This window comes from Hetaerina americana, unplaced genomic scaffold (assembly GCF_022747635.1).
Source record: "Hetaerina americana unplaced genomic scaffold, ioHetAmer1.1.p SCAF_55, whole genome shotgun sequence".
Lineage (NCBI taxonomy): Eukaryota > Metazoa > Arthropoda > Insecta > Odonata > Calopterygidae > Hetaerina > Hetaerina americana.
In genome coordinates, this window is record NW_027287150.1 from 2,107,966 (window position 1) to 2,130,097 (window position 22,132).

Genomic DNA, 22,132 nt, shown 5'->3' on the forward strand with positions numbered 1-22,132 from the left:
TTTACCACCACCAAGTAGTATGCGCTGTTATTAGGGCTATGCAACATCACCATGTTGGCATTTGTTTCATAGCGACCTGGATATACGTAAGGGGTCGATATATCGCCATTCGAGAATTATCGTCAATATGACGACATGGACGAAGTTCACATTATGGAGATAGATAACGATGATAATGAAGATAAAATAGACGATAAAGGCGATGAACGGTTCCGGCGACATTGGGCATAATATGATGTGGGCGATATCGTCGAAATGGCATAATTGATATTAACTGTGCAGACGAATCAGGTGATATATTGTGTTCAACTTTTCGCAGTGCCACAACTTTTCTCGTTACGACAATGTAGGTTCTATTTCAATCGTTCACATCATCAATAATAACGATATGGATGGTATGTATTGTCGATGTGGTCTCTTATTCGATATACCCGGTGTGCTCGTTTGTATAGATCACAAAATAACCGAAACTCGATAGTTTTATACGTATCGAAGGCCTACATTTTTCACGTTGGTATAAAAATTTAAATAAATTTTAATTGCAGCATTTGAAGTGCTCATCCCAAGTATTCAAGTAAACTAAAGCAACCTTTGAGAGCGAAGACAGAACGAAAAGCCAATCTGCATGCATAGTATAAATTAAAAGGCGCTATTCCAGGTGGCTGAGCATTCAAAGGTACCGCCCCTGAAAACTACGAGTATTAAAAACCCTAATGAATTTATGGAATACTTCTTTCTGCACGTCAAAAAGACCTTTCCACTCCGCAGCCCCACTTTCATCATATTTTTCGCCAGCATGCGTGCATCCCCGATTTGCCTATCCTCACTCAGGTCCCGCTTACTTGACACTCTCCGTTGCATCGCATCTTTCAAATGCCTCGAATCACTCCTTCGCTTTCCCTTCTCCCCGGCAACTTCCTACGTGTACTGGCCTCAATAATAATATTTCATTTTATGGGGAAAGGCCGTCTATTTCATTTAGCCGCTTAAAAAACATTTGGCGAACGACCAATAAAATCCACCCTAGCCTTTTTATAGAATACTATAGAAAACCCAACTAGGCGGGAATCGATCCCGTGACCTCTGGATGACCAGGCGAGGACTTGACCGCACCACGGCCACCGAAGGCGACAGTATGACCAAACCAGCGGTGCACACTTCGGCAATGGATAAAGTGGGTGCGGGAGAAGTTCGCTTCGCTGGTGTGCCGGGAGAATGCGAGAAATTCGAAATCGCCATGCAGATAGTTATCGTAGAAAACTGTAAAACTATTTGAGGGAGAGCTGTCCAAGAAATTCATGGGTCACTGTGGCCAAAGGTTTTACGAAGACGCGATTTACTATTCGGAGTCTCAAGAAGAGCGGACCAATATGTGATTGTGGCAGAGGCGAAAGAGGTATGTAAGAACAAGGCGGTAAGCATGACAGCAGTGAGTGGGAGGTAACCTTGCCGAAAAAACTTCAAAATGAGGCTTACGAGCGTACGATTACTACGCGAACTGGTGCAATCTGCCGGCCACGACGCGGACTATAGCCCCGTCCACTAGCGGCGCTAGTTGCCTGAGACCCAATGAGTCGTCTGTGTTTGGCGGATCGTCAAGCTGTGCGCATGGTGCCAGTTATGTTAGTCTTTGTTTTTACTGTTTGTCGCAAATGGAAATTGACGAAATCGCGGAGCAACGAATCAACATCAAGTTTTTTGGTGAAGTGTGGCAAAGTTATCAATAAATTACTGAAATGTTGACAGCTGTTTACGGTGATGATTCTCTGAAGAAAACATCCGGTTTCAAGTGCATTAAGCGTTTTAAATATGGTCGAAAAGACGCCACGGATGATGCAAGACCTTCAACCACCTGTGTTGACGACAACATTGATCGTGTGCGGTCCCTTGTCCTTACCGATCGTCGAAAAACTGTCCGAATGATAGCTGATGAACTGAATTAAGGAAAATCAACAGTGCACACTATTTTAACCGAACACGATGGATGGATCCTTCACCATGACAATGCACCTGCACATTCAGCATTGATTGTTCGCCAGTTTCTGGCAAACATTTCAATCACCATCCGTGATCATCCTCCTTATTCGCCAGATCTCGCCCCCTGCGTCTTTTTTCTATTCCCAAAATGCATAAAATGTGATGAGGGGACATCACTGGAAAGACCTGGACACAATAAAGCAAGAAACGACAAGAAAACTAAAAAACCTAACTGCCGAGAGCTTCCGAGGGTTCTTTGAACAGTGTAAAAGAAGATGGAATAAGAAGTGCATAGCCTACGAATGGAGAGTACTTTGAAATGGACAAAACTGATGTAGACTAAATTTTGCAAAATAAAGTTTTTATGGCCTCAGTTCGCGTATTTGTTGTACAGACCTCGCATACTCCATGTTAAAGTCGCTACTGATATTTTGTATTTTCTCAATAAAGAGTTCCAGTCATGGGGCACAAGTTCCGAATGTGTTAAGGCGAACTGTGATTTACTTTTGAATGTCCAGCCATTTGAGCCTACCAAGTAGTGCCATGGGAGATGACATACGCGATGAGAGGGAGTGCGGGGCAAATGGAAAGTGACGAATAACGAAGTAGTAAATGCAAATTGCTCTTTCTCTCCCCACAGAGATATTAAAAACCTCCGGCCATCATTATTCCCATTACTAATTCCCTTCTCTCCTAGAAATTTACCAAGTCAGGCGTGACTTCGTGAAAGTATTTAATATTCATGGTGAAAATGAACTTGTTCGTAAATTTGCACAAATTTATTGGACAGCGGAACTTCACCCTTCAGTGCCTGTGCACAAGGGTGCATCACTGTGGAGTGAAACGCGTCTACTGTGACTGCCCCAGAAAATCGTGGAAAATTACCAAATTCCCTTTCACTATGGATCACTCCTCTTTGTTATATGCTTCAGTTGCTAATGAAACGTTTCTCCTAATGCATTTTCTACCTTCCCTCAATTTTCTGTTTTACTTTTTCCCCCGTATTTATTTCCTTTTTTTCCTCCAAAGCGACACGAATCAAAAAATGTTCAGGTCTCGAGTTCAAACACATTTCTAAAAACAACATATTCGTATGAATGAGTCGTCATTCGTCAAAAAAAAACTTTTTCGGAGTGGATGAGTAGAATTCATAATTCAGTTGTAATACGCAAAAATTCTTACAATTTCAGAATCCGTATCTTCCGCGAGTATTGAAAATGTTGTTCCTGAATCACGCCATCTTGTTTAATTGGAATGCTGTAGCAATGGCCATTGTTGCTGTGGGCACACCTCGGAGAAACTATAACCAAATCATTTAAGGTTTTATTAATCAGGAAATGGCTCTGATACTTTCAGGGAAACGAAACGAACACGTAGATAATCACCATATTTCTCAGAAAACGTTTGACCACAAGGTATTCCACAGGTAAATTTGAGATTGCCGAGAGCACAATTAGCAATGCGGCGTCGCGGATTCCACATATAAACTTGTACTGATCTCTGTACCAGATATTGATGGTTTTACAACGTAAATTGGCAGAATTGGCATGGTATGCAGATATTTTGGTTAATTTTAGTGTCCGCGGTATATATTCATCCTACGCAGAGTTCAAGTTCCTGGGAGAACAGTTTCGCTGTCGCTGCAGCCGACTCCTTTAGGTCAGAGGTTCAAAACTTGAATTTATGTTTCATGCAATGGGCCTACGCGGTGTAATGTTCGAAAGACGCTAAATCCGTACATATTTACAATGGGTGCTCATACAGTCGAGGGTAGGCTGAAAACTAATGGACACATGCTCGCAGGCCACAAAATAAATGACTGTCATGAAGCACTCCTGGTGGCATGTGGAAGTAAAGTCCCCCCTCAAAACGCATGCGCACGTTTGAAGTCGTTATATTCATGCAGTGTATTTTGAGAAGTATGGAGACGTATTCTTGTGCTATGCCCACGCGAGTTAAAAAACAAGCTATTATCGAATTTTTAACTGCTGAAAAAGTGATTCCTACTGAGATTAATCGTCGCTTAAAGGCTGTTTATGGTGACGATTCTGTTGATAAGTCGACTCTCAATCGATAGGTAGTATAATTCGGGGTTGCGACCCTGTTAAAGCAATAATTGTTGATGAAACACGCAGCGGATGTCCGATCACTGCCACAGACGACAAACATCGCAAACTCGTCGAAGGTTTGATTCAAAATGACCGGCGAATATCTCAAAAGCGTATCGCAAACCATATTGGAGTATCTCCGAGGAACGTGTCGGCTTCATTATTGAACAATAGGAATACCGTTAAATCTCTGCTCGAAAGCAAATGGAGTGGCTCCGCGAAACCTGAAATTTGAACTGATTCCACACCCTTCTTATTCCCCCGATCTTACACATTGAGATTTTTATTTTTTCCTCAACTCGAGAGTCATCATTACACCTCGGACGATGAGGTAAAGGCAGCTGTCAAGTCCTGGATTCGAGAAAAGTCGCGTTGACGTAGCACTAGAACACGTCTCCCTACTTCCGCTTCTGAAAATACACTGGATGAATGTAAGGACCTCAAACCTGCGCATGCGTGTTGATGGGGAATGTTACTTCCACATGTCACCAGGAGTGCTTCAGAAGGTAATTTTGCTTGTGGTCTACAAGCATGTGTGCATTAGTTTTCAGCCTACCTTCGTGAATGATAATACAAGCGACGTACTACCTTGATCAAAAAGTTCCCGGAATAACCACCGTGTGGCGCTCCCATCGTTCCGATTTGAGTTCTGTTTTTTTGTTAAATTGGTACATCTGTTGTTGATATTCCCTTTAAATCTTAGTGTCATAACTTGACATTTGCAAAAGTTACGTAGCCAAGAGTACATCTATCTCTGTGTGTGTTGGCGATTTTTTACAATTTCAGAAATGGATTTAAATTTGCAACAACGAACTTGTATTAAATTTTGCGTAAAAAACGGATTTCGTGGCGCACGGACGTTGGAAATGTTGGAAAAGTGTTTCGGCAACGATTCTCTAAAAAAAACGGTCGTTTACCAGTGGCACGAGCGGTTCAGAAGTGGTCGTGAGTCAATCGAAGATGATGAACGCAGTGGCAGACCATCGACATCGAAAGTCGGTGAAAAAATTGATAAAGTAAAAGAAATGTTGGTCAATAACCGCAAATTAACCATCAGAGAAATAGCGGAGGACTTGAACATTGCCTATGGATCCGCCCAAGACATTGTGGTTAATGATTTGGGTTTCCGTCGTGTAGCATGCCAAAAGACCTCAATTTCATGCAAAAAAGAGACCGTGTTGACGTCGCAAAAGACATGATTTGCGAGGCTGAATCCGATCCCACATTCATCAAAAGGATCATTACTGGAGACGAGACGTGGGTTTATGAGTACGACACGCAATCCAGACATCAGGCAAGTGAATGGCGTTCACCAAATGAGCCGAGACCAAAAAAACCACGTCGTTTTCAGTCAAAAAAGAAGGCAATGCTGACGGTTTTCATGGATTACAACGGTGTAGTGCATCATGAATTTTTGCCAGAAGGCCAGACAGTAAACAAAGAGTATTATTTGGGCGTTATGAGACGTTTGCGTGAAGCAATTCGCCGAAAGAGACCAGAAATGTGGGCAGAAAACTCGTGGATTTTGCACCATGATAACGCACCGTCGCACAGTGCTATCATTATTCGTAATTTTTTGACGAAAAATGCAACAAATACCATCCAACAGCCACCGAATTCACCTGATTTGGCTCCCTGTGACTTCTTTCTGTTCAATCGAGTTAAAAAACCACTACGGGGAACGCGTTTTAGCAGCCGAGAGGAAGTAATGGAAAAATCGCAGGAAGCACTGATGGACATACCGAAAACCGAATATAAAAAATGTTTCGAGGATTGGATCAAGCGCTGGCATAAGTGTGTTGCAGTCGATGGGGATTACTTTGAAGGGGACAATATAGATTTAGATGAATAAACTTGTATTTTTAATTTTCTGAATAAATTCCGGGAACTTTTTGATCAAGGTAGTATATTCTTTCATAATTAAGGTTGTCCAAATTAATGGCGCATCCTAATCGCCATACAAGTAACACCCAACAGCGAGTTAAGGTTTGAGTTTGAGAATAATAGCTTACCTGCGACATAATAAAATGAGAGAGCCGAGTGGGGAGGCGGGGAGTGGGGGAGGGAGAGTGAGGGCGGCGGAAGAGGCCTCTTCGCGTGTAATCCAATCCCTTTCTCTCCTTTGTGTCCCCGAAAGGAAGTCCCCCACTCACTCCACTTCCCGGTCTCACACCTTTTATGGCCCAGTAAAGAGGGCCCCGGTGACACGGAAAGGGAGAGAGGGAGGGTTTGGGGCGTGAGGTGTGTGGATCACGCGGGATGATAACAGAAGCCTCCAGCCACCCCTGCCCGCCCACCTTCCTCCCTCAAAGCCCCCAGTCCTCCCCATTCCCTGGGGCTGTACAATATAGGAATTGGTAAAAAAAATTTGAACTACAAAAGATTTTTAAGACGTTGATATGATAAACTTAGTAACGTATCCAAAATATTAGAGGAGCTTGGCTGGGAATTACTCAAGGAGCGAAGGTTAAATAACAGATTGAAGCCCTTGCATAAATTGGAAGGACGTCTCCTTAGCAGTGATGTTGAAAATATATCATTACCCCCATCGTACTAAGGTAGAAGATATCATGTCAGTAAAATGAGAGAGATTAAGTGTAGAACGGATACATTTAAGATGTAATTTTTTTCCACGAACGATGAGGGATCAGAATAACAATATCTGACCGCGGTAGGGTTATTTTCGGGGCCATATTAGTCTTATGTGTATTCATCCCCTGCCACACTCCCTAGCGGTGGCTTGCAGGGTACTAAAATATCAATATCAAGCGCATCATCTCTCATTTTTTGATTGGAATGAAATAAAAGGAACGAGTCTTGAGAGTTATACCGACCTGGCCACGATAATCGGGCGTGTCAAGCAACATCGACGATTATCGAATATTATCGACCTTATCGTCCACATTGTTTGTCGACGTAATGATCATTTATCTAATTAAATGAAGAATACAATGTTTCTTTCCCCTGTCCTTTATTCACGTACAACTAGTTCCAACGCTCTTAACGTCATCATCAGGTACGCTTGAGCGTTGAAACTAGTTGTACGTGAATAAAGGACAATGGAGAGATATATTATATTCTTCATTTAATTAACATGAATTTCCACTAAGTTGAGCCGGGAACAATTAATCATTTGTCTATTTTACATGGATAGCATCTGCCAGCTTTGCGGCACAGTCTAAGAAACTCGCTCTCAGACTGCGGCATATAATTATATTCATATTTTATGTATTTACATGCACAGAAGGTCGCAAAAGTTGTTTTCGCAGTTTGCGTGGTCGTGACGGTAATATCGTACGCACATGCAATATCGTCATATCGACTGTGTCGCCCGTATCGCCATGTGGGGAAGACCGCCCACGTGGACGAATACTGTCGACCCCATTGTGTGCAAGCAAAAAAGAGTAACCATGTTGGTGGTATGAAAAAAATGTCGACATAAATGGATTGCCATAGTGTTTACAGGCCTGTCTCTGACTGGATTGGACAGCTGTGGTTCTCAAGGAGGGAAGTTTAGGCACGCTGCGGAAATCCGAAATAAGATGGGGGAATGCTCAAGGCGTGAACGAAGTCGATTGCACCCCCGAGAGATGCGTATGGCGCAAAGGGACGAGATTAGCTCCGGGGCCTGCTTCCGAGGGCGCCTCGTAATCGGACTGCCTCGTCGCGAAAGTGGGAATTACCGCAGGAAGGGAGGCACGTCGGGGACTATTTTTCTCGTGGGCTGTGCTTTGTGCGTGGGCGTTCTTTATGGTTTTTTTTTATGTAGCGCCCTCGACGTACATTTATTTGCGAGGGAGCTCCCGTCTCTCTTTATCCATCTCAACGTCGGGATGATGCCCCATTAGCCGCTCAAAGTTAATGTGGGTTTAAAATAAAGCTCGGAAATAGTGGGATTGCTATAAATAAGAGAGTTAGGTACAAACTGAGTTCACTTTCGCGTTTTTTTACAGTTAAACCATTTAAAATATAATACTGTTCATGTATTTTTGTCTGTTAAGTCCCAGGAGTAGTGGTATCACACTGTTTTGTTTCAATAATTTTTAATGTTTGACAGTCCAACACAAAGCCTACGGTAAATGGAGATTTTAGGGTAAAAAAACGCTCATTTACGTATTTTTCTTTTGAAAAATTTTTAATATGAAGATTCAAACATTTTTCTTTCCGTTTAAAAAATAAGGTAATAAATATTGGTGTTAAGTTTTTGGAAATAGCTTATCTTGATAGAATAGTGTATCGCCAGCAAGATTCACGACTAAGGAGTTCACATATTTCATGATGGAATTTCGTCGATGTTTTATCACCTTGCAACCGTGTTTAAAAAAAATCCCAGAAATGAAAGGGAAAAAATGTGAATTATTTTTATTCGAGAGTAGGTTATGGAATTTTTATGAAAAAGGGACACTTATGTACTTTTTTATCCTGTTTTCAAACTACCCTCTTTGAGTTAATTCTGAGGGGTGTAAACGTTAACGGGGGTGAAGGGTGAAAATGCTTATGTAGTGCCAACGTACCCTTATGACTTGACATAGAGTTATACGTTGGACATGAAGTTATAATTAAAGAAAGACATTTTTTGTGTTTCGCAGTTTTTTTAGTCCTAGAATTTAGGAGAACAAATAAAAAAAGCTGTTTTATAATGAACAATCAAGAAATAGTTTTGTTCATGTTTTATCATGAATATTACACGAAAATATTACTTTAAATTGTAAATAGTCTCTTATTTTCATTATATTACCTATGAAAGTCAGAGTTCCTCACAATACTCTACTCTTTCCTTTCTCATTATTGTTGCAGCTACGCAGTGACGGACACGGCATATCAATCCTTGAAAGAAGAGGGTCAAGAGCAATGCATTCTCATTTCCGGTAAATTTTGAACATTTTGGTAGCTCATCCAATAAATATTACATTGATTTCCTGCCAATGCCATTTACCATTTACTTGTCTTTATTCATATCCAGGTGAATCAGGCTCAGGGAAAACAGAAGCATCAAAGAAAGTGCTCCAGTTTATAGCCGCTGCATCTGGACACAAGCCAAAGGTTGAGAACGTGAAGGACAAATTACTGCAGTCCAACCCAGTGCTGGAGGCATTTGGGAATGCCAAAACAAATCGCAATGACAATTCTAGTCGTTTTGGGAAATATATGGACGTGGCATTCAATTACTTGGTTAGAGGCAATAACTTTTAATCTCATGTTTGTCCTTTTCCAAGCTTAGGAAGAAGCAAGTGCAAAAACATTTTTACCTCTTTCAGGGGGATCCAGTGGGAGGAAATATATTGAATTACCTGTTGGAAAAATCTCGAGTTGTGCATCAGTATTCCGGTGAGACAAATTTTCATATATTTTACCAGTTGATAGCAGGTGCAGATCAGAGCCTGTTGGATAGACTTCACCTGAAGAGGAACCTTGACTCCTACTTCTACTTCACCAATGGAGTGAGGAACATGCTCTTTATACAATTTATTACTGTTTACAGCTACATGCGGTGTGCAATAGCAGCCGGATGATAAATTATACCCAACATGAGTTTCAGCATCATTTTAACGATGCAAGTCATAATAAATTGCTTGCCAGTGCAACTTTATGCACATCTGGGAGTCTCTCCCAGTTTTCACCTCTCTACTTTGCTTCATCTAATCGCATCAGTGATTCCAACTCCACACACATATATATATACATATATATATATATATATATATATATATATATATATATATATATATATATATATATATATATTTATATACATATTTGTGGTATATACCTTCACCTTTTCTTAGTAATCACAGTGAACTAGCATGGTTTCAAGTTGTGAAAGTAAAAATGCACATCATCTTTGCTCATATCTTCCAGAATTCCTTAGCCTCATACAATCTTTGTGTATTTTAATAATATCCCTCCAGTTAAGGGCATAACGCTCAACCCCATGAACCACCATGTAGCTTTTTATTTTGTAAAGGTCTGGTAAGTCAGCCACTTATACCTAAAATGCAACAATTTGCGAGGTGTTAAATGGAAATTCACTTACTGGAGGACCAAAGCCAAAACATTCCGACCAAATAATTGGGAGGCACAGGAGCAAACATGTCATGATAAATGCTAAATAGGCCATAGGTAATTATTACCATTGGAAGGATCTGCATAAGTAATGTACGAGAATGTGTTTTTTGATTTGAAGCTTGGAATAATGAGCCGCCATATGTTTGAGTCTTTTTATTTTTTATTTCAAATCTACGCATAAATGTATGATGTTAAGTCAGAGCACGTAAATGTTTTAACTGTTTAACTCTTTTTCATATTTTCCTCTTAATTATTATTCTTTTCCATTATTAATAGATGTTTTAGATGCAATTTGTTTTGATTTTCGATTTTAATGAGCATTAAAACTTTTTCCTCCAATTCTTGTCTGTTTTTTAAACTGAGATATTTATGCATTCATATGAAGACAACCATTTAGAATTTTTTTGTGTGACAATTTTCTATGTGCTGCAACAAACATCCCCTGATATTGTATTATTTTTTTTAGGGAAAAGGACCAATGTCTAATCAAGAATATGCCAATCAGTTCAAAGTTGTACAAAAAGCTATGAGTGTGATTGAGTTGACTGAAGAGGAACAGGAAGATATATTGTCCATTGTGGCTTCAGTTTTACATTTAGGAAATGTGGGTTTTACAGAAGAAGAAGGAGTTGCCCAAGTATTTAAGCGAGAAAACATTGAGTCATTCTCAAAAGTGAGTTTATGCCTCATTTATTAGGAAAGAGTAATTTTGGAGCTGGGTAAAATTGTTTTGACCTCATGTGCCCATGGCTTTGGATTAATTCTTGGATAATCAGGGTTTTTTACCAGGGTACTTTTGAGAATAGTTTCATACCTGAAGTCAGGATAGGTTTTGTGTTTGTGTCTGAGGAAACAGAAAGACAAAACTATATTATATGCTCAGTTATTATTACACAATTGTTTTTAAAGTCACTACTATTAAAGAAACACAATGACGTGACTTATCCCCCTAACCTTAATATTTCTATCAAATCATATGCTATCTCCCTCTTATTTTTTGCAGTATATATGAAACTAGCACTGGTTTACTTGGATGAACTATTATTTTCATTAATTACTTTTTATTTAAGTTTTATTTAATTTTTTATTTGATGAGTTAACCTTTTTCGATGATTTGCATTAATGGGCATGTATGTGTTTGTTTTCTAATCATATTTTCCTAAATATAGACGTTAAATATGCATGACTACTCCATAATGTTCTCTTTTTCCATGTCATCATCCCAGCTCTTAGGGTGTAATGCCGAGAAATTAACCAAAGCTTTGCAGTACCGTACAATTGAAGCTAGGAGTGATACAGTGAAAACACCTCTCAACAGAGACTTGGCTATATATGCTCGGGATGCTCTTGCAAAGGCTGTCTATGAAAGACTGTTCACCTGGCTTGTCCATCGTCTCAACTCTTCACTTCATGTGGATGAGGAGAGAAACTCCAAACAGACCGTAATGGGAATCCTGGATATCTATGGCTTTGAAATATTTGACCGAAACAGGTAGGTTCCTTTCAAAACTCAGATTCCATGCATGAGTGTTCATCATGAAAGATTTGCTGAAAGTGCAGCCGTAAATGGTGGCTGAATTGACTCTAGAGTGGTATAAATTAATGAAAATAATTGTTGCAATAATTAATGCAAATAATACATAATTACCTGTCAGATAAAAAGGTTTAGTATTGGGTTAGACTGTATCACTGCAAAAGATAAGGGTTAATGATAAAGTCATTTGCATAGACATTAATCTGTGGGCTGCTATTTGTAAGGCTGCACAGTATGACACAAAAACAAATGACTTCTGATTACACAGATATGGGTAAGAGAATGTTACTATGTGGGTACTTAACCAACTCATCAGCATGATATGAAAAATGTGATTTCCAAATAATGATTAGTGTTCCTTAATTAGCGATGATTTTTTCAAAAATTCTCTGACATGTTCCAAATAAAATAAGCTCATGGCTATCCAAGAAGACAACAATTATGTAATTTCGAGTGTTTACTGGCAGATAGATATATTAAAAGTTTTATCCTTCTGCTGCCATTGAAAACAGAGGAAAGATGTAAAGTTTAATAGTTGAACAATTCATTCATTTTCTGATCTACAATTCTCTATTAATAAATTTATCTCTGTGTCATTCAATCTTTTGAAACACTCATTAGAAATGTTATATGTGTGATATTATTTCATCAATTATTTAGCATCCTTCTATTGCTCAACCCCTGGCCAGGAATTTATCCAGCAACACTGATTTTTTTAATCCTGTATTAACCTATAGCTTAATGAAAATTAAACTCCTATCCCTAAAGTTCCATTCAACAATGTTTTCATCCATTTTGACGGTGAAAATGAACTTATTACTTTTTACTTTGATGAGGTTTGTGTGATGAGTCAAAAGCATTCATGTGACAATGAATGATTAATGTTTTTTTCTCTTTAATTCATCATTTCCTCTTTGCTCATAGCTACCTAATTATTATTTCCCGATTCATGCATGCAATTTATTCTGAATGAGATTTAGCTAACTGGCAATGTATTTGCTACTGAGTTTGTCCAATCAATCACCCATTCTGTGGGATCTGAACGAGATAAATCATCTCTCTGGCTTAGTTCTACTAGTTCTTGAAAGAAGTAGCCCTGACTGTAAAATTTCTATTGTTGAAAAAAACAGATTCTTTATCCAATTCTTGAAAAAATCAGTTCTGGGGACACATCAACGGTGACTCCAGTGATGTACGTGTAAGGGCTATTGTAAAAAATGCTGAAACTTCTTCCATATGAAAATTTATGAAACTTAAATAAGTCCCAATTTATATAAATGATATTACTTTATTTTACTAACCAAAGACCTATTAATCAATAGTAACATTTGAAATAGTTCTAAAATTAGGCTCCTAAAGCTTTTTGAAACAAAAATAATCCTTGGTTATCTTGAAATTATTGATTTATCCATTTATATCCAATGAATGGCAATTTGTGATAACTTTCCAGCTTTGAGCAGTTCTGCATCAACTTTTGTAATGAAAAACTTCAGCAGCTCTTCATACAGTTGACCCTGAAGTCAGAGCAAGAAGAATATCTTAAGGAAGGGATTGAATGGGAGCCAGTGGAGTATTTCAACAATAAAGTTATCTGTGATTTAATTGAAGAAAAGCATAAAGGTGAGTTGGGTTTGATTAATTCTTTTACTTACTCACCAATTCAAATTTTCTCAAATCACACATTTCATTCATTCATTCATTCATTCAAAGTTGTTCATGATTTTTGCAAAATACATGTAATCATCCATACTGACTGCTATAATTCTAAGTGGTAACTCTTGTCTCCTGAAGATACAAATGTGTGAATTATATTACGTATTGCTAAAGTTTGAATATACTAGGTCTGTCTGGAAGATATCCAACCATGCAATCTTTTGAGAAAAATAGCCTACCAAAACACTATTCCCCTTAAGCACTTATCCTAGCATCTCTTCTATTTTTTAAAACAATCGGCGAAACCCTTTTTTGGAATGGTCACCAGCTGTCCTGTCGTAACCTCCAGCTCGTCAATGTCAAGACTTTAGTGCTCCAGTTTGCAGGGGGCCTTGCTCCAAGCTGCAAATGATGACCCAGGTTTTCTAAAAAGGTCATAACTGGAGATGAGTCATTGATCTATGGCTATGACCCTGAAACAAAAGCCCAGTCTTCTCAACTGTCGGCTGACGAGATAAAGGAGAATGCAAAGAGGCAGGTGGTGGTGACCATTCCAAAAAAAGACTTTGCTGATTGTTTTGAAAAGTGGAAGAGACGCTTATATAACTGCATGAGGTCACAAGGGGAGTACTTCGAAAGAGACTTAGGCCTCGTTGTTCTAGGTAGGCTATTTTTCTCAAAATATTGCATGGCTGGATATCTTCTGGACATATCTCGTTTGTTGTAAAATTGTAGCTGAGTTTGCATTTTTTCTGTGCAAATATCTGAACTCCCCCGGTATTCCTCTGTTTTCTTGGAGGAAATAACACTTGTATGCATTAATATCTGAGAATTTCTATCAATTCTTGGAGAAAAAATCTTCCATGATAATAGTCAAGGTAGTAATTTTCTTGGAAAAAATAAGTAGGTTGAGAGACTGATTCAAAGGGATCTGATTGATGCAGCGGGCTTACTTTTAAGTTCAACTTTATATAATTGGTAGCCTACAAACACAGCTGCAATCTTAACAAGTGTACGACTGGTAACTTCAAATTTTTAAACATACCTGCTATGCTGCAAGCTATTACTGTAGTTAAATCATTTCTATAGCTCGTAATAAACAATTTATTTTCTATTTCTCACAACATTGACCAAATGGTGATAACAATAGTACCAACACATGTATCCCCAGTTTCCTAGCAGCAGAAAAAAATAAAGGAGTTAATTTGTAATCTATATTTCATCATTTCCAATCAGATTCACTTCAGAAGTTTTACACAAATGACCTTTACTGGTTTTCCACCATCTGCACAACCAATTGACATCTCTTGCCAAACATTCACACCTGCAACCGCACACTCCAACCCCTTCTCCTCCATTCCTCCCCCCCTCATTCTGCACACCTTTGCCAGCATTCACAGTACAAGACATTCCCCCTTCTTTGCCCCTCTGCACCTTTCTCCCATCAACCACTCTCCTAGCATACCACTTCAAGCCAATACTAACAAAATTGCCACTCAAAAAATATACTGTAGTTCCTCCAATGCTATTTCTGTCCCTCTTTCTACACTGGAGAGTGCACCACTTCCTATGCCCCTGCATTAAAAGGTGCTGCTCATCAGTCCATTCTATATCCATCCACTCCCATTCCCATTGAAAAATCTTTGGCGAATGCTTCACCATCTCCATTACATGAAACCTGCCTCCCTCTACCACCAGTATAGACATACGTACGTGGGAAATGGCTTGCATTTGGATCACAAAGTCTTTCAGAAAACTTAAACTAAACCTTAGTCATTAATCATTTACCTTTCGACAAAAGCAGCAATGATATCTTCCCCTTCCTCTCTACCCCCCCCCCCCCTGTTCCAAACTCTTACCAGTGTGCACATGCTGATCATCAGTGTACCTCTCTCTGAAAACAAGAGTGGTGCTCTGAAAGTTAAAATGTAAGCGTACTCATATTTCTCTTGTGTGTTGCTATCGGTGTCCTCTTCTGTCATCTCTTGATAATACTATGCCTTTTCAACTGTTGTATGTATAAAAGCAAACGTATTTATTTCGTCAGTTTACATTCTTCTTCTGCTGATAAAGGGGATGTCTCCGGCCGCTGAAACGTTCTTGAGTGTCATGTCTATCTTTCATTTTTACTTTCATTAAATAAACTATATTTAGTAAACCTTCCTTAAAAGTTGATTCCTATCATTCCCCAACCAAATATTTTACAGAAACGACACGTTTTCTTTCAGATTTTCATGAGATCAGTTGAATTTAATGAAGGTAAAGTCATTCTAAGACATATATTTCATGCTCATTTTATCGTATCATATCATTGCATGTTAAGTAGAATTTTGTTGCATGTCTATGTTGGCTCTTATGAAGATAATATATCTGGTGTTTATGTGTACATCATTGGGGTAGTTGGCTGAAAAAATATTTCATTGCACAAGTAGTTTCTTTAGTCAGTAGATGTCCTCTCAGGAGGGTGTGTAACTGATCCGCTCCCAGTTTCATTCAATGAATCAGAGTGAAATTGAAATATGATTGTGGATCAAGGATGGTGTAGATTTGAAAGCTTATTCAGATTAAAGTAAAAATCCAGTTTTTCAAAGTTGCTCTGGAGAATTCATTTTTTTAATGGGCTTTATGGACAACCAGTATTTTATATTGTAAACATTGTATATTAATTGTGATGCAGACTTCATTATTTTCAGAATTTTGGTACAAGCTAAGAGTCAAATGAGCCGGCCTGTTTTTTATTCATAAAGATAATATTTTCCCTGAAACCAACATTCTATAAAAATAGGATACAATTGAATATTGTTCATTAATTTCTGTAGAGACATTCAAAGTACTCGTGCAAGATTTGAATAAAGTGTATGAGTACTGTAAAAGTTACATGTCAAAGAGAAACATGTGTATTATCTCTATGGTGCAGTTTGTGGTTGCCATCTCAACCATGGCTGGTGATAGAGCGCCATCAAGCGTCTAACCCTTGAAGGACTCTTACAGAGTGCATTTAGACAGGGAGGAATACAAGTATCTTATTCAATCTGGTGCCATACCCACATAACTTTTCTTCAATTCCAATGCTTACAGTCCATTTCCTTGCTCCATTTGTAAGTTTCTTAAATTAATTTTATGACACTGAATTCTCAAGCCAAATTTAAATTTACTTGGGAAAAAAAAGGAATTTATGCCAAAGCATCAAGATTTACCATGGAAACAAAAGCTTTGAAAAATCTTGATTTACTGTGGGATAATGAGAAATCACCATGGAAGGTTGTGATTGATTGTGAGAACATTGCAAATTGTAGTAGTAAATTTGAATTTTTCTGCGAGTAACTTTTAATAGGGTTGTTGACGCTTTACCTCAGATGAGCAAGTGAAAGTCCAATGGCATTAGTCAATCACTGTCATGTGCACTGCATGGGGACAGAATGGTGGGAAGTTGGGTCTTTCTCTTGCCACAACAGTGTCCATGTTTTTCTCTCTATGTGTTATAGTTAATGGAATTGCTAAATCTAGTGCATGTCTGTTGATGGAGGAAGAAGAGTGGGAAAATAGTCATTCACTTCCAAAGATGTAAATTAGTCATTTATACCTTAAATAGGAGCTGCTTACGATGGCCCATGAACCACACAGCAATTTCAAATTTGCAAGGACTCCCGATGGCTGACAATATGGTTATGGTTCATTTTCCCCACTGATTTTGAATGATCCGAGTGGGTAATGGAATAGCCTGCCTGGTGATAGTTGGCACCCTTTTTTATTTATCTCCAGGTCATAGTGCATTCCTTGACACTATAGGGTGCTGAACCTATGATCATTGAGCAGTAGTCATTTCTTTGTAGATTTGCAAATGTCTGCCATCCTTTTACTTAAGATGGTATTCACCTTATCATACAAACGTTAGTATGTGGAATGAATTCTTTTAGTTCATTCTGTTTTGTGTAATATTCATATTTTTTACTTTTCTATGTAACTTGAAATCATGAAACATCAGAGTAAAGTTTCAAAATGCTAATTGAGCTTAGTATATCCTGGAGATGAATTTCAGTTTTGATTGTGGTCATATGCATATAGCACGTAATGGACTCAGTGAACAAGAGCAAGTTATGTCATAACCAAATGTGAAATGAAAAAAAGCTCAGCATTTTGATATGCATCATGTATGACGTAATGGATGCTATTACATTGTATTTGCCAATTTTGAGCCCTTAGTGTAGAAAATGTGTCTTATCATATAAGAGAGGTGATGGTTTTACACGTTCGCATATTTATGAAAGGCTATGCCTAAGAGGTGATCCACTTTGCAGTTTATGGTGAAGCTGGATATTCCTAAAGTTCTGGATTTGTATACCAATCTTAGCATTGATATTGCATCACCTTGTAATAGATTGGTCATTGGTTAAGTGTTTAATGCATGCTCTAGGCATTCAGAGCACCACAATGACCTCCTCTCCTTTTGGAGTGCTTGATCTAGGGTCTTAAAGTGTTGTGATTAATTGGATGCTTTACCATTTATTTCTAATAGTATTAATTATTTATAAGGAATTTATTGGTGTGGAGCTATGTCCAATAATGCTTGGGACTTTGCTCATCTGGATACCACTTATTTCTAATAGTATTAATTATTTATAAGGAATTTATTGGTGTGGAGCTATGTCCAATGATACCATTCATGCTTGGGAATTCGCTCATCTGGATGCAATATATTTTTTTAACTTGCTGGGAAAAATTTAAAATATGAAATTCAATTCGCCATTGAGTAAGCGGTGTGAATATGCCACATGGTTGGAGCACCTTGGTTCTGAACCTAAATATGGAAAAGGAAAAATTTCTTATCAATGCAATTTTGAAGGACAATGCAATGAAATGCTATAGATACATGTGAGTGAGGAAAGGCAACAGGAAACATGTAAACATATTAAAAACTAAGGATAATGGCATTATAAATGACACTAGCTAATATTTTCAACTCCTGCTTTACAGATTTTTTTCGGGGAATAGAAAAAGGAAAATAAGGCTTGCCTAAATAGCTCAGAAACTACAGAGAACTTTATCAGGGTAACAGCACAAAACAGCTCACTTCCCTTGATGAACAGTATTATTGTGGAGGACTCGTATTTTGTGAAAAGAATAAGGAAGATGAGGAAAAATAAGTCAGTGGGACCGGACAATATATCAATTGACATTCTAAAACTGGGTGATGCCGTGGTACCTTTCTACCTCAGTCATCTATTCAAAGTAACTTAAGATACTGAGGCCTTGCCTAATGATTGGAAAAAGGTAACGTTACACCAATTTTCAAGAAAGGGAATAAAACAATAGCCGAGAATTATAGACCAGTAAACATAACATCAGTTGTTTGCAAAGCAATGGAAAAAAGAATCGTTGACTACATTTGGGAATGGTGGACAGGAGATAGATGGCTATTCAAACCCCAACATGGCTTTAGAACAGGATACTCATATGAAACACAGCTTTTTGGATTAAGCCTATATATCGGCGACCCAATAGATGAAGGAAAGGGTGTTGATGCAGTAATCATTGATTTTTTGGCAGCTTTCGGCCAAGTGCCTCACTTTAGATTATTGTTGAAGTTGGAGTCGTTACCATTTAATTTGAGGGTAAAGCAATGGCTGAAAAATTTTCTTACAGGGAGAATTCAAAAAGCAAAAATAGGAGATGCATTTTCAAATGAGGCGAGCGTTTTAGCAGGAGTTCCACAAGGCAGTGTTCTAGGGCCATTACTCTTCCTAATTTACGTAAATGATCTACCAAATAATTTACATTCCCAAGTAAGACTCTTTGTTGATGATTTTCATTACTGTATACAGACAGGTAGAGCATGTAAATGACCACAAAATTCTTCAAAATGACATCAGTCACCTTGGTGACTGGATTACAAATAATAATATGGGCATTAATGTTAGAAAGAGTAAGTGTATAATTTTTCAAATGAAAAGAATGCAAAAAAGGAAATTTACACCCTCTTTGGAGAAAGAATCTCATGTAGCAACCATTGCAAATATTTAGGTGTTTACTTAACCAGGGGTCTTGGGTGGGGAGTCCAAGTAGATAATGTGACATGGAAGGCATTCAAAGTATTCCATTGGGTGATGAGGAATTTAAAAGGAAGTAGCGTAGCCACAAAAGAAAAAGCATGTAAGGTACTGGTTAGCCCTATCCTAGAATACTCGTCCATAGTATTGGATCCATATGAGGTACGTATTAAAAAGATAGAAAAACTTAGAAAAAAGACAGCAAGATATGTACAAGGCACAAAAGAACAGAGAGTGCCACGGAAATGTTGGCTATACTGAAATGGGAGAGTTTGAAAAATAGAACAAAAAGGAGTAGGTTAGGCGTGATGTATAGAATTGTTAAAAAGGACGAAGCGTGGGAAGATTTATGGAAAGAGATGGATAAACCAAACTTTAAGGGAAAAAAACCACAATTTTAAAATAAAAATCAGAATGCAAAAAACAAATTAGAGAAAATACTCTTTCTTTTAACAAAACTATTGTTGAATGGAACCAGCTGCCTGGAGGTTTGTTTGAGCCCTTTCCATCCAATTTTAGGAGTTTGAAGAATAAGTATAAAGCAGCTACTCTGTGATAAACTTTCTTGATCAGTGATTATTATACATAGTATTGTAATTATTAAAATATTATTCTGAAGGTGATGTCCAAGGCGTGAGAAGTGGTATAGCAAATATGAATGATTTGTAAACAGTGCGTGATTTTGAACGGTAAACGAAATTGAAGAATGCATAATTATGGACGGAGTGCGGTGATGAACGGAGGGTTGTAGGTATGGTGTGAACCTAGCCCTTGTGTGATGGTAAAAGTGTGGTTGATAATCTTAAAGTGTCATTGTACAGAAGAGCATTTTGTCTCATATCTGTTCTTCTTGTGTATACCTGCATGTGCATTTTAAGAGTGAGCTTTGATCAGACTTGACCGTTGCCACCAGGACAATTACCAAATTGCAACGAGATTTATATAATAGTAATATTTTATGTGTCTAAATAAACTCCTTTATTTCATGTCATTTCATAAAAAAGAGTATGCACACAAAAATAAATTGGGAAGAGTTTGATATCATTTCAAGAGGATGAGTCTTAAGAGAATCACTTGGTTTGCAATTCTTAAGAAGAATCATGCTTTATTAAATTCCTCAGATGCATTTATTCATTTCGCATGAGCAATTTCTGTGAATGGCGGGTCTTATTTGTCTCCCCTGTTAGCAGGCCTCCTTATGGGTGACTCAGAAAGACAAATTTTCAGCTATAATCAGCCCTTCATTAGTAATATTGTAGCAATAGAATAAATGTATTTTTGTCAGCAGGCTACCTGTAATCATCAAGGTAATAGCTTTCATTCATTCATGGATGGTTTATGTCAGTAATTAGGTAGTGTATTTTTGATAATTTGTTGAGTGATTAATTATATTGTTTCAGTGCACTGTTATCAAATAGAATGAATTGTTCACTCAAGTTCAAAGTTTTTTCACACTTTTTCCTTAGGAATAATTGCAATTTTGGATGAGGAATGTTTGCGACCTGGTGAACCGAATGATGCAAGTTTCCTTGAAAAGATGAATAAAAATCTAAGTAAACATCCTCATTATATTGGTCACGAGAAAGCAGACAGGAAGACTCAAAAGATAATGGGACGAGATGTGAGTAATAAATTATCCATTATTCCTTGAAGGACTTCTTCAAATTCTCCTTGTATGACTCCTGAGAATTTCGGTTCATCTGCCAATTACAGAAGATAGTTGCTGGATAATTAATGTCCCTCTGATTGTATGACAATTGAGAGTTATCTTGTGCTCCCATTCATGTACTGAATGGTGAATATTGTCTCTTTTATTATTAAATATTTATTCATCAAAGAGCAACACTCATCCCTATAGATGTCGTCAAAAGAAAAACATATGCATGTAAATACATAGATTCATTACCGTGGTGAACCGATGCACATATATCATAATTTCACTCTTGGGAAGTCCTATTCGAAATATTCACTTAAAGTATGCAAGTGGTTTGAAATTGACCAATCCTCAATTATGTTTTTGAACCTATTATTGCTAGTCTGTTTTGTGGCATGGGGAAGTTTATTATAGAATTTTAAGGCAAGGTCATCGGACTGGTTGAAGGTTTTGGACAATCTGCATTGGGTAATGTCTAACATGTTTCTTGACCTTGTATGATGGCTGTGTATAATGCCTCTTAATACGTAGTTATTTACATTTTCTTTTACTTGAATTAAGCACTGGTCAATGTATAAGTTAAACACCATCATCACTCTTAGCTTAACAAATAGTGGACAATAGGTTCATGATGCCCAGAGCTGGTTATGACTGTAACTGCTTACTGTGGTAACATAAGCAAAGTTTTAATGTCACTTGCATGTCCCCAAAGCCTGAGGCTATAACATAGGTGACTTTGGAAAAGGCAAAAAAGGCAAGTCTCAAATGTTCCTCAGGAACACAACTTTTAAGTCTCCTGATTAGGAAGAGATTGTGGGATAGTTTTGGAGATTGCAGTGACATGACTTTTCCCGGAAATATTAGAGTCAATAAAAAATCCTAGGAGCTTGACAGAGTTTTGAGCTTTACCAGCAATTTAAGGTCACATAAAAGATATTGTGTTTTTTCATAATTTAAAAATAGTTTATTAGCTGAGAACCAGTCACTATCCTGTTGTCGTGAGCCTTGTAGTTCCTCATGTGCCTTTTCAGGATTTTTACATTTATTATGAAAGTAGTGTCATTAGCATACAGGAGACAATCAGCAGGTATGC

General features: G+C 37.9%; 1 protein-coding gene across 1 annotated transcript in view; it reads left to right on the plus strand.

Moving 5' to 3' along the window:
- Myo61F (Myosin 61F) overlaps window positions 1-22,132 on the plus strand; it is a 143,032-nt gene that overhangs the window by 112,840 nt on the left and 8,060 nt on the right. The window contains exons 3-9 of the mRNA XM_071593324.1: window positions 8,883-8,953; window positions 9,049-9,257; window positions 9,344-9,526; window positions 10,618-10,824; window positions 11,378-11,643; window positions 13,136-13,305; window positions 20,852-21,006. Coding sequence (XP_071449425.1) covers window positions 8,883-8,953; window positions 9,049-9,257; window positions 9,344-9,526; window positions 10,618-10,824; window positions 11,378-11,643; window positions 13,136-13,305; window positions 20,852-21,006 — 1,261 coding nt within the window. The remainder of the gene's footprint in view (window positions 1-8,882; window positions 8,954-9,048; window positions 9,258-9,343; window positions 9,527-10,617; window positions 10,825-11,377; window positions 11,644-13,135; window positions 13,306-20,851; window positions 21,007-22,132) is intronic.